The sequence below is a fragment of the Nannospalax galili genome, unplaced genomic scaffold (assembly GCF_000622305.1).
Source record: "Nannospalax galili isolate Female #2095 unplaced genomic scaffold, S.galili_v1.0 scaffold336, whole genome shotgun sequence".
NCBI classification, from domain to species: domain Eukaryota; kingdom Metazoa; phylum Chordata; class Mammalia; order Rodentia; family Spalacidae; genus Nannospalax; species Nannospalax galili.
The window spans coordinates 9,263,640-9,277,311 of record NW_008343385.1 but is presented as its reverse complement, the minus strand read 5'-3'; the positions used below and the strand labels follow the sequence as shown (position 1 = coordinate 9,277,311).

The 13,672-nt window shown below is 39.8% G+C and overlaps 1 protein-coding gene across 3 annotated transcripts in view; it reads right to left on the bottom strand.

The window, feature by feature from the left end:
* The window catches only part of Txndc16 (thioredoxin domain containing 16), a 98,735-nt gene that overhangs the window by 57,916 nt on the left and 27,147 nt on the right, over positions 1–13,672 (bottom strand). For all 3 annotated transcript variants that reach the window (XM_008839575.3, XM_029566691.1, XM_008839576.3), the window contains exons 5-7: positions 11,627–11,700; positions 10,804–10,878; positions 1,403–1,524 (exon numbers count right to left, since the gene is read on the bottom strand). In XM_008839575.3, the coding sequence (XP_008837797.1) occupies positions 1,403–1,524; positions 10,804–10,878; positions 11,627–11,700 (271 nt within the window). The remainder of the gene's footprint in view (positions 1–1,402; positions 1,525–10,803; positions 10,879–11,626; positions 11,701–13,672) is intronic.

The window sequence follows — 13,672 nt, the reverse complement described above, 5'->3', positions numbered from 1 at the left end:
TTTAATAAGAGTCCATATGTATAGCTAAAGGCTACATAACAAGCAACAATGACGGATAGGAGATACCTTCTTTTGAGTTGTTTGCCAGGATGGCCCAAGGGACTTCCAGAGAGTAAACCAGCATAGAACTGGGAAAATGAACAGCAGACCCCAATCTTATCTAAAGGAATATTGACAACTGATTGCTGCTAGATGAGGAACAGCTGACCTTCCTAAAACAAAGACATCTAGATAGGCTGACTAGATTCACTAGATGGACAAGTAGTGGGGAACAGATGGGGGTGCCAACAACACAGCAGACAGTAACAGGGATATCAGAGTATAAGGGCTCTAGTGGTGGGAGGGAGGCTATGGGAGAGTCCCATCTGGGAATTGGGTGTATAGTTGAATAAGATGGTTTGGGATGTTCTGTGTGATACACACACACACACACACACACACACACACACAAATCAGCAAATTTAAAAAGATGTATTATATTTGAGGAGGAAGCATAAAAGTTTACATCATGTTAATTAGTAGAGGTGATGAACATTACCACTGAAATCTACCCGATGACTTTATAGACATACACAGGTGCCAAGGATCCGAGTATAAATGATTATGACTAGTAATAATCAGATACATTCAGATTAGAGACGCCACCAACATCTCAGTGTTATCAACATCTCAGTAGCAAAAACGAGTCTTTCTGTAAGAACCAGTATATTTTAGAATGAAATGGAGATCTCTTTTGAGGGTTAAAAACTCATTCAATTTTATGTCTTACAGAGCTTATACTGAGGTTGATATTGTATAACTTTATTGATTCAACAGTGAACCTAGAAATTTTATATCCACTTTTGAAGGAGCTGTGTCTTTGCCCTGGAAACTGTTATTGGGCATGTTAAAAGTATAATGACATGCTTCTAAAAAAGAATAAAAATAATATTAAAAAATAATAGGAAACAGCAAATAAATAAATAAATAAATAATAAATAAAATTGGCAATATTAATACTTATACAGTCATAAATATTCCAGAAAACATTTTATTTATTCAGATTCATTCCATCCCACTTTGAACTCAATCCTGTGTAATGGAATAAAAAAATCATTTGATTCTCACAAATAACACTTAAATAACACCTAAGAGGTAGGCACAATTACTTTTCCCATCTTACAGACCAGGAAACTGAGGTCAAATTAACTTGTCCAAGTCACATCTCAGTAACTGGTGAGCAGGGAGCCTAACCTAGGCAGTCTGGCTCTAGAGTTCTACCATATTGAGCTGTTAATTTAAAGAAAGAAATAGTAAAGATGCTCTAAATTTGTTTTCAATATTAAGATGTGTTCTATTTGAAGTACTTCAACGTAATTCACACACGTGCTGACAGCAAAGGTTAAGGAAAAGTTTGTAATACCTGGTGTTCCAATGGCTTTTACGTAAGAGAAGACCATATTTGCTTTTCTTTTCAGAGTATTTTCTATGCTCTGGAGGTCTTCCAGGGTGGTAATGTATTTTACTTCATTAAAAAGAAGAGCACTAGAATAAACACAAATAAAATCCATTATACAACCCATGCATGTTGTGACTAGAGGACACAATTTTTTTTGTCTTTTCTGAGACAGAATCTCCTTGTAGCCCCAGCTGTCCTGGAACTGAACACAATTTTTAAAAAAACTAACTCCTCTGAACAAATTATGAGTAATGAGGACCTAAGCACTTTAATGACACTGGATTAAAATCAATCTCTTGGTCATTAGTCTTTCTCTGAGAACATCAACTAAGACCAAATCTGCTGTACAACCAACCTGATGTAATATCATACATCACAAGGTCTCTGGAAACCCTGTTTATGAGAACATAATACCAAAAAAGGCAAAGAATGCTTAGCATTATTATAAGACTATTTTGACTTAGTAATCACTCTGACAGTGCTGTTTCAAATTACATTAGCTTAAACACCTATTCTATATTTCTTCTACTTTTTCAAAGAAATCTAAAAACTTGATCTTCTGGAGCTAGAGAGATGGCTCAGCACTGGCTGCTCCTTCAGAGGACCAGTTTTGATTTCCAGCACACGCATCTTAGCTACTGACCATCTGTAACTCCAATTCCAGAGGAATCCGACACCCTGTTCTGACCTCCACAGGCACCGCACAATACAGGTGCACTTATAAAACACTTATCCACATAAAATAAAAATTAAAATAAAATAAAAAATAGTAATTTTTTAAAAATTGGTCTCAAAAAGACTATATATATATATATATCTTCTATTCCCAGAACAGACTCACGTTTGTTTTTTTGTTTCTCTTTGGTCATTTTGAGACAGGATCTCCCTGTGGCCCCAGCTGGCCTAGAGTTTGCTATGTAGACCAAGTTGGCCTCAATCTCAGAGATACGCCTGCCTCTGCCTTGGGAGTGCTGGGACCAAGGTGTGTATCACCACACCTAGCAGTTTGTTTTTTAAAATATATTTACTGAGCAGTAGTCACTATGTGCTAGATATTTTTGTATGCTTTCACGCACATCCTCAACAATATTCCTGAAGCATCATTTCTTTATATGGAAATGGGATGGGGTCTCAGGAACTAAGTGACTTTACCCCTGATCACTACTAGTTGCTGGCAGAGCTGAGATTGAAATCCAGGTTTTCTGACACTAAACAAGAGCTTTCTAATCTGGTACCATCCACTGTTTGGGAGAGGGTGAGACACAGTCTTGCTATTTAGCCCAGGCTGGTCTCAAACTTGCAGTAATCCTCCTACCTCAGTCTCAACTGCTAGGATTACAGGCATTTACCACCACAGTGAACCATCACTGACCACTCATATAAACTGGAAACCAAGCAGAAAGAGTGACAACTAATGAAGAGCCAGGGGCAATCTGGACTTTTACCTTTAGGCTAACATCTCAGAATTACCCTTACACTACTTCAAAACCAACTGAGTATCATCTAGTGCGCTTAAAAGGATTCCTGGAAAAAGTCTCACTTTGGGAACTACATTCACCATTCTATTTACTTCAAAAAAAAAAAATCAAATCTTGGGGGAGAAAGCGCCCCAACCTTTTTTCCCAATAAAGACTGGCTACTATAAATAAAAGCTAACACTTATTAGACACTTAGTACATGTGAGGCATAGTGCTAAGCACTTTTTAAGTAGTAGGAATTCATCAGTTTTTGAGCTGCCCCGTATTCTTGTGAGAATTCCCAGTTTTCTAAGTGTCTTCATGGTGAACACAGCCCAAGTTCCCTCATAAATGCTGATAATATTGCAAAATTCCTTTTCCAGGCTCCCTGCTGTAAGCTCCCTAGCTAAATGACCCAGAATCACTTGCCTGAGATCCCAGATCAGGAACAAGTGATACAAAGAACCAGGGACAGTATAGAAGTATTTTTGAGAAGCAGTGGCAGTAACAGCTTCAAAGGCGGCCGTTATAACAGTATTCCTACAAGCCCCAGCGCAGGCAACACAAACAGCAACCTATGTGCAGCAATGCAACAGTCTTCCCCACAGTAGCTGTGTGTCATGACTCTGCCTATAATTCAAGGCTATATGACCTCTGTCCAGTTCTCCAGCCCCTCAAATGAGGCTGAGATTTCCTATATCCACTCCAAATCCTACTGTTCAAGCCAGTCAGACCCAGATTCTAGAGCTTATAACTAAGAACCTTTGGCAATGCACTCACTTTGTCTTGTTTAATTTTCATAGCCAACATCTGAGAACGGTACCATCATTAACCCTGTTTTAAAAATAAGGTTATAGGGTTTAGAGAGGTTACCTTGTCTAATGTTCCAAAGCTCATTAAGCAATAAACCAAACTGTATCACCAAACTAATGACATTCATAATCTAGTGATCTCTAATTTCTCCCAGTGGCTTCCTAGTTTTAAAACATTCCAGTTACAGGAATCCAACACCCTCTTCTGGCCTCTGCGGGCACTGTATGTACATGTTACACATATGTGCAGGCAAAAGAGTCATACACATAAAACAAAAAATAGTAAAATAGTTTTTAAAACTCCATCATCAAATGGTACATTTTTAATTAATGGTATTTTAGTGAAATTTTAATTATTCTTTTAAAAATCTACATAACTAGGCTATAGCAGTTCTAAAAAAGATAATTTTAAAATAATTAATGTAAATATCCTAACTTTATACTTTTTTCAGTCTCAGATTTTCTAGCTTCATTCTTCTCCAAATTCATTTTTCTGTATCTTGAAAACAAAATTTTATCAAAACCTTGTTAGATTCTATTGATGAAGATCAGAGGTGAAGAACTATGGATCATTGTTCTCAAATCAAAACATACTACGTAAGTAGCAAATTCAAATGCTCCAAAAAGAGCATGGCTTATACATTCTTGAAGTAAACAAAGACTAATATTCTTAAATACAAGCTTTCAGCTCATGAACAAGTGTTTTAAGAACAATATAGGAGAGCTGGAGAGATGACTTGGCAGTTAAGAGCACTTGCAGAGGACCAGAGTTCAGTTCCCAGCACCCACATGATGGCTAACAACTATCTACAACTCCAGTTCCAGGGGATCCAATGCCCTCTCTGGCCTCTGCTGGCATTGTACAGATGGGGACACTTACATATATGCAGGCAAAACACTAATACAAATTTTTTTTAAATCAAGAAAATGAGAAGGCAAGCTACAGACAGGGAGGAAATATTTGTAAAAGACACATCTAATAAAGGACCCTTATCCAAAAATACACAAATCTGCAAATAATATGAGACGAAGACTTTAACAGATATTTCTCCTAAGACACCAGTAAGAAACAAGGTTAGGAAAAAATGCTCTATATCTGATACATTGAAGAAGCACAAATTATAACACTGGATACCACTATACACCTATTACAACAGTCAGAATACAGAACACTGAGAACATCAAGTGTTGGCAAGGATGTGGAACAATGGGAACTCTGATTCCTTACTGGTGGGAACCAAGATATAATAGTTTGAAAGTCAGTTTGCTGGTTTCCAACAAAAATAAACATCCTCTTGTCATACATACCAGCAATCACACTGATATTTACCTGCAGGAGCTAAAAATATACATCCACAAAAACACTTACATAGCGATGTTATTCCTAGTTGTCAAAACTTGGCAGTAACCAAAGCAACCTTCAGGAGGTGAATTAATAAATTGTGGTACATCCAAGTGATGGACTATTGTTCAGTGCTGGACAGAAAAGAGCTGTCACTCCATGAAAGGACATGGAGAAAATGCAAATGAAAGTCAGAAAAGGCTACATATTGCATGAGTCCAAACATATGATATTATAAAAAAGGCAAAACTATAGAGATTCTAAAAAGATCAGTGATTTCCTGGGGTGGAGAGAAGATGGTTAGGAGCTGAATCAGTGGAACAGACTTTTTAGGGCAGTGAAAATACTCTGTATGATACTATGGTGATGAATTCATGTCATTGTACATGAATACACAGCACTAAATGAATCCTAAGTATCCTATGGACTTTGGGCCACTGGGATGTGTCAGCAGGGCTGGCCTGGACCTCAGGGGTATAGCATCTGCCTAGCCTGTGTAGGCCTGGGTCAGATCCTCAGCACCACCCAATGGGGGAGGGCAGTGTATCAGTATAGGCTGATTCGCTGTAACAAATGATGTGCACCCCTCTGGTGAGGAGGGATGTTGGTAATGTAGGAATTTATGCATGTGTTGGCACAGGATAAATGGGAAATCTCTGTGATTTCATCAATTTTTTTGCTATGAACCTAAAAGTGTCCTTTAAAGAAAATGTCTTTAAAAGCAAACATTCCCTATTGGAAGGCACAGGAGATACTTGAACAAATGAAAAAATATCATGTTCTAGGATGAGAAAAATTCATTCTTAAGCTGTCAACTGTCCCTAAGATAACAAAGACTTACTATTAGAAGTATAGACAGGGAAGGGAAAGAACTGGACAAGCTCATTTTAAATAGCATATGGAAACAAACAAGCAATTCTGAAAATAAAAATATTAAAGGGCTAGACCTTTTCAGATGTTATACTACAAAGCCTCAATAAATGAAACCAATGGTACTGGCACACAAAAAGATAAATAAAACATAGTTCAGAAACAGAAACCAATACATAATGAGTTTAGTATAAACCATGACACAGCAAGTTCTGAAGAAATCTATTACTTCAGCCATGTTGGAGCACCTAAGTAGCCACCGGGATAATACATAGTCAAATGCATTCCTCATATCATTCACCATGTCAAGTTCCAGACGTATTAAAGACTTTAATGTAAAATAAAAACAAGAAACACATGCATACAAATATAGTCTACTGATATTTGCCAAGGGAGCAAAGGCAATTCAATAGAGAAAGGGTAGTCTTATTAACAAAAGATGCTGGATAAACTGGCCATCCACCTGCAAAAACTGTGAAATAACATAGTGACTCTACAACTTACACAAAAATTAAGTCAAATGAACCTAAATGGACAACATCAAACTTTGGAGTGCTTGCCTAGCATGCACAAAGCCCTGGCTTCACTCTCTGGTACCACATATCACTGAATGTGGTGGCACACACGTGCAATCCCAGTATTAAGGTAAAGGCAAGAGGATCAGGAGTTCAAGGTCATCTTTGGCTACATAGTAAGTTCGGGGCCAGCCTGAACTACATAAGACCCTGCCTTGGGTAACCTTGAATTCATTTTAAGATACAGTATCAAAATTACAATCCTTAAAAGAAAAACTGTCAAGTTGAACTTTATCATTATTTTTTAAAATCCTGTGCTCTACATAAGAAACCATTAAGGGAATGGGGTGAAATGCCACAACTGGGAGAAATTATCCACAAAGCACATATCTGATAAAACACTTAGATCCAAACCTACAAAAGAACTTTTAAAACAAAAATAAACCCAATTTAAAAAGCAGGCAAAATATCTGCATACCACAACAAATAACAGATGGCAAGTCAGTATATGGAAAGATGTCCAACATGAGATACCACTACACACCTATTACAGTAGCAACAAACAAAACAAAACACCAAATGCTGGCAAGGATACTGAGGAACAAGAAGCCTCACTCACTGCTTGTGGGGATTCAAAACGGTACAGCCACTTTGGAAGGCAGTTTGGCAGTTCTTATATAATCTACAATATGATCCACAAAGTACTGCTCCAAAGTAATTATAAACAAATGAGCTGAAAACATATCCATACAAAAACCTACACGTGAATGTTTACAGCAGCTTTATTCGTAACTGCCAAGTCTAAGAAGGAGCCAATATGCCTAGCAGGTGAGTGCATAAACAAACACTGGTGCATACTGACAACAGAAGCCACACAACAGACTTAGCAATAAAAAGAAATGCACATCAAACCATGAAAAAAACATGGTATCATTTATATATTGCTAAGCAAAAGAAGCCATTATGAAAAAGCTACATGATATGTCAATCATGACATTACAGAAAAGACAAAATTACAGGGACAGCAAAGATAAGAGTGGTGGGGAGGAGGAGGAGAAGAAAGAAGAAAATACATGAAGTTATCAGAAAAAAGTGATGGGGAGATATGGGAAGAGCTGGAGGGGAGGGAGTGGGCATGGATTTGATCAAAACACCTTATATGCCTGTTTGAAATTCTCAATAGATTATTTTTTAAAAATTCTCAGACACTGGGGCTGGAGAGATGCCTCAGTGGTTAAGAACACTCACTGGTTGTTCTTGCAGAAGACCTGGGCTCGAATCCCAGCACCCACATAGCAGCTAACAACTGGCCATAACTCCAGTCCCAGGGGATCCGACAGCCTCTTCTGACCTCCGTGGGCATTGCACAACATGGGTGCACTTACCTACATGCAGGCAATACACGCACACACATAATAAAAATAATAAAATTTTTTAAAACATTCTCAGACAAAAAGGGGTCTTGAGTGGAAAAAGTTTAAGGAGTCCTAGTGTAAAAGATGGAGGGCAGAGATCCTAGTCCTTGAGCTCAATTATCTACAAAACCTGCACTGCACTGGTGATGCACCAAGACTGCCAAAGTAGGGAAGCTTTCCCCCATGAAGAAAGCCTGGCAAAGCCTCGTTTCTATCCTAGGTTAGACCTAACAGTGTACATCACGGTTCTGGCCTAGAACTGAAGCCCTCACCTTACTGAGTTGACACTGAAGGTAACTCACATAAACAGCAAACAAATCTCCCCTACCTGACCTGCCTACTCTTCTACTTTCATCTCCTGCTTCACGTTTTATATTCATCAAAACTACCTTCCCCAAACTATTTCCAACCTCCATACCATTGTCACATTTCCCCTTGCTTTCTCTCTTCACCAAGCACTTACTCATTAAGACTCACCCCAACTGCCACCTTCTTCCAGAAGCCTACTTAGTAAATAACCACCCTCCCTCCCTTCTCTATACAGCTATTGGCCTTCTGCATAGACGTCTACCATTTTACTTACCACACAGTATCATCTACATCTACTGCCACAAGATATGAAATGTCTCAAGAATAGAAGTCACAGCTATTCTGTTCTAAATCCCCAATGCCAACAAGTATCTGGCACACAGTAGGAACAAGGGTAAAATCTATGTGTAGTTTGTGTTCTATAAATTGGCATTAGTATAGCACTAGGAATGTAGAACTACCACAGCAGGAATGGATGCAGCACAACCTGCAGGCTGATCACTTCCGATAACAGGCTCCTCAGAGCACTGACAGTCTCTTCCAAAGATCCTGGGCCCAAATGTTTCAAAACACCTGGTCATGAGGCTTCCAATCTGGCGTCAAACCTGGACTCAGGCTTTAAAAAAAAAGGCAATGTTAGTACCCCCATCCCTCAACCTTTCTCTCATTTTCTTCACCCTCTTCTGGGTCAAAGCCTGTTATCAGTACACACTGGGAAAAAAAGCAGCAAAACTCCTAAGTTTCCTAAGAACAATAACTATCTACCACTTTGGTTTTTTGCTAAGCTTCGTATAACTCCTAGGAAAGGGATTCTAGGGCAGTGTAACAGCCCTTCGGAATTTCTTCTTCAGAAGGCCATCTTTCAGGACCACCACAACAGACTATAGACTATAGACTGTAAGACCCCTTTATATTAAATGCCAAGAATTGGAAAATCTAGAGACATAGTATACAAGGGGTTGCTTAGAAGTAGGGCATAGGAAGATTAGAGCTACAGAGGCAGGGATCTTTTTAAGGTAAGAAAAACCATGATAATAATGGCATACATCAATAAATATACTAAAAACTACTGAATTATATACTTTAAATAGTAAATTGAATGATATATGAATTGTATCTCAATAAAGCATTTCTTCTTTTTTTTTTTTTGTCTTTTTGAGACAGGGTCTCTCTGTAGCTCCCACTGTCCTGGAACTCACTATGTAGACCAGGCTGGCCTTGAACTCACAGAGATCCACCTGCCTCTGCCTCCTGAGTGCTGGGATTAAAGGTATGAGCCACCATGCCTGGCAATAAAGCATTTCTTTTAAAAAAAAAGTAAAAGGTCATCACTCACCCATCAACTGCCCTTGGGACTCATGATTGTCAGAAATGTCTAAAGATCTTCCCCATTTCACATTTTAATATATTATTAGGACTGGAACAATTAAACATGTCCATTTGTAAAGTGACAGCCACAACTTTTCACCTATATTTTCAATTTCCTGTAACCTAACTTTCATCTACATGTTGTGGATTAAGAGAAAAGCGGAAGTGGGAAGCCAAGCAGAAAACCTTAAGGGATAACAGACCTGTAACATTTAACTGGAAAGGCCTACGTAAGCTTGTATATTTAACAAGTCCTATCTTCTAGCTTTGTCACAAAAAAAGCACCAGATTTTACTCAGAGTTAGACTGCAGGCTTGAATCCAAGGCCCAAAAGTTCCAGACCAGGGAACTTAAGATTCATTCTTAGTAATCACGCACAGGGACTCTTTCTGAGCTGGCACACAACTACAGATCCAGAAAGAAAAAAAAAAACATGATAGTACACAAAGGAAATAAAGTACTTTTTTTGGTCTTTTTGGTCTCCCTGTAACCCCAGCTGGCCCAGAACAAACTGTGTAGACTAGGCTGGCCTCCAACTCACGGAGAATCACCTGACTCTGCCTCCCGAGTGCTGGGATAAAAGGTGTGCGCCACCAAACCCAGCCTGGAAACAGGAAGTACTTTAAAAATCCTAACACAATTAACAAAGATAAGTTTCTTACCTGAGCTACCCTCTGAAAGCTTGTGTCCTTTAAATTCATATACTGCCACCTTAGTCCCCAAAATGATGGGTTATTCAGAGGTAGGACTTTAGGGAGTGATTAGCTCATGGGGTACACCCTTTATGGATGAGATTAGTAGTCTCATAAGAGAAACTTCAGACATCCAGTTCCTTCCTGTCACTTGGAACACAGGAAAAACACACCATGCTGGCCCTCATCTTATATCAGATCTGCCAATACTTTGACCCTGGACTTCTAGCCTCAGAACTGTGAAAAATAAATTTCTGGTTTAATGTCACCTAGTCTGTGGAATGTGTTATAGCAGCCCAAACAGACTAAGACACCAAGTAGAGCCTCACTCCACTAGTACAATCTAAAGCAACTGTATGATGATAGGGCCTTACACTAAGCTATCTACTTTCATACAGAGTAGGTTTTCTGTACTCTTTGTCATGAAATAAATTTTAGATCCTTGATATGAGAAGATGAAGCAGTGATTTGTATAAAATTGATGCCTCCAAGTGCAATATTAAAACTGTAAAATATTCCCAAGGACTATGATTCTCTAAAATGAAATCATGGATAAATAAGTGAATGAGTACCCTCTGTACTTACAAGAGAACATGAGCAACGATGGCATTCACATCAAACAAGGTGTCAGTAGGGAATTCTCTGAGCAGTATGTTGCCTCTATAAAAGTTCAAAAACATGTTACAGTAATGTTTCCTTAGAATCCAATTTGCTCGACCAATACATTAGGTTAAGTTCTTTGAATACAAATACCTGAGTGCTGGTACACAATATACTCAAATATATATTGAATGTACACTCAAAAAGTATACTGATTTTGAAAAGTTTAGGACCTGTACCTGGCAAAAAGACTGGAAACAAACAAACATGAGTCCAAAGAAGTTTCATAACAACATCCCCATTACACACAGATTCTCAAACTGAGCTGGGAAGGAAACAAACAGGGGAGAGAAGAGTTTCCGGAGCAAACAGAATGTCTCTCCACTTCCTAGACCACATCTCAAGGGCTTGAGGAACAGACTTGTGACACCTCAGAAGATAGCACAGCCAAGGGCAGAGGAATCAACTCCTAGGCACTGGCAGATCCAAGAATAAAGGATACCCAAACATGGAGCCAGAGCCAACCAGAACACTAAACCTGCTAAGGGCATTCTTACCATTTATAATGGGAATTTACATAAGAATCTCGGGCAATATTCAAAGCAACCCTGTGAAGTAGTTATTACTCTCCTACAGAAGGAAGCTAAAGTTCAGAGGTTAGCTAACAAGTCTATTACTTAGACTTTTTACTAAACTTCCTGTGATCCCTAATAAATACAACTTTATTCCAGTTTAGTGATATTTTATGTACTTAAATACATAGAACTACAGCTTAATATTTGTATATCACTCTCCAAAAATAATTTACCTGAATAAATATGCTTTCATCAAATCCTCTTCTTTACCACAGTACCTTGATGTTTCTTCTTTGACACAATTAACCTTTAAAAGATTAAAGTTTAAGGTATATATCAAAAGGTCAAGTTTCATGGTTAGGAAAACAAGAGAATTAAACATCACTGCCTCTCCAAGTTAAATTTTGTACTTTTACCTATTTACCTGATTTATAACATTAGTGCTCACTTATTCAAGTGCCTGAGGAAACCCATAGAAAGGAATAGTTTTTCACAACTCAAAATTATATTTAATTTTACCTGGATTTACATTTAATTCAATCTTGCAAAACAAGCAGCACAAGGCCAGGTAAAAAAGGGAGGTAAGGCAAGATAAACAACCATGTAATAAAGCCAAAGAGCAGAGGCTGAGGGTGAAGCTCAGAGATAAAGTAAGCACAAGTGAGGCCCAGTTCATTCCCCAGGAGTTTAAAAAACAAACAACACTGAGTGTTAAGTGGGGTCCAAGGGCGAGGCTCAGGGGCTGAACACAGGTGTGGGAGGCAGGTACTCATGGTTCCCTAACCGATGTACATCCTTCCTTTAACAAAACTTTAAGTAAAAATAAAATTTTTAAAGGCCACATTAAAAAAAAAAAAAGCTTTTCTAGAGCCTTGCATGGCAGAACATAACTATAATCCTACCACTCAGGAGGCAGAGGCAGGTGGAGCCCTGTAACATTGAGGCCAGCCTGGTCTACATACTGAGTTCCAGGCCAGCTAAGGCTACAGGGAAACCCTATCTAAAAAATAAAATTTTTGGCCCTCACCTCCCTCTATTTCCCTGGGCTTGTAGGACCCGCAGGCCTCTCTCCAGGGTAAGCCGATCGCGCCCTCCACTCTTTGACTTCGCCTCCCCTTGACTCCCCCAGCCTCACTCACCCTCCCATCTCCCCTGTTGGTCTCTTCTCCTAGCCTGGGTCCTGTCCCATTCCTTGTCTTGGCGCCCCAGACACCTGGGGAACCACCACTGCTTCCTGATCCTTTGCATCCAGACCAACTCAGTTCCTTCTTGGGTCCCCAGGAACACTGCTTCCGGGCCTGGCGCCGCCCTCACCTCCCTCTTCTTCCCTGGGACCCACAGGCCTTTCTCCTACCTGCAGGCCTCTCTCCTGGGTAAGTAGATCAAGCCTTTGGTGCCTTGACTCCCCCAGCCTCACTCACCCTCCCATCTCCCCTGCCTGTCTCTCCTCCTAGCCTAGGTCCTGTCCCATTCCTTCTCTTGAAGCCCTAGACACCTTAGGAACCACCACTGCTTCCTGATCCTTTGCATCCAGAGCAACTCAGTTCCTTCTCCGGTCTCCAGGAGGACTCTGGGCCTGGACCCGCCCCACCTCCCTCTACTTCCCTGGGCTTGCAGGACCACCAGCCTCTTTCCTGGACACTGGAGCTGACCTTCCCTCTTCCTGATCCTTTGCATCCAGACCAACCCAGCTCCTCAGTGCAGTCCCCAGGAGCCCTTGGGGCTGCTTCCCGACCCCATCTTCCTTTGCATCTCTGGGTAGCACGGCCACCAGCTGCCCTAGAGACCAGCATCTTTCCTGAGCCCGGCTCCCAGGCCAATCCAACCGCCAAATTCCTGAGGCTAAAATCTTTCTTGGAGGGATCCAGACCTTAGGAGAAAGCCTGAGAGCATCTGATTCTCATCTGACTTGGGCCTCTGTGGGAACTTCTGAAGACAAAAGCAATCTGGCCACTCCAATATAAAATCAAAAGAGAGAACCAGAAGCTTAGAGGAACCAGCTTTTCATACCCAAAAAGTAAAGCACAAAGACACATAAAGTTCACAAAAAGACGCAGACCAAAACTTGAAGGCCTGAGTCTCACACAAGAATCAGAAACTACAAAGGAAATTCACAAGTCAAAATCACAGAGAAAAAATAATAACATGAAAAACCAAAATAAGATATCCCCACCAAATGCCAATAGTCCTCTAGAGGAGTACAAAGAAAACCCCCTAGAGATAGTGCAGGACTTGGAACTCAAAAGAACAATTATAAACAAGATAAAAGAATTCAGTGG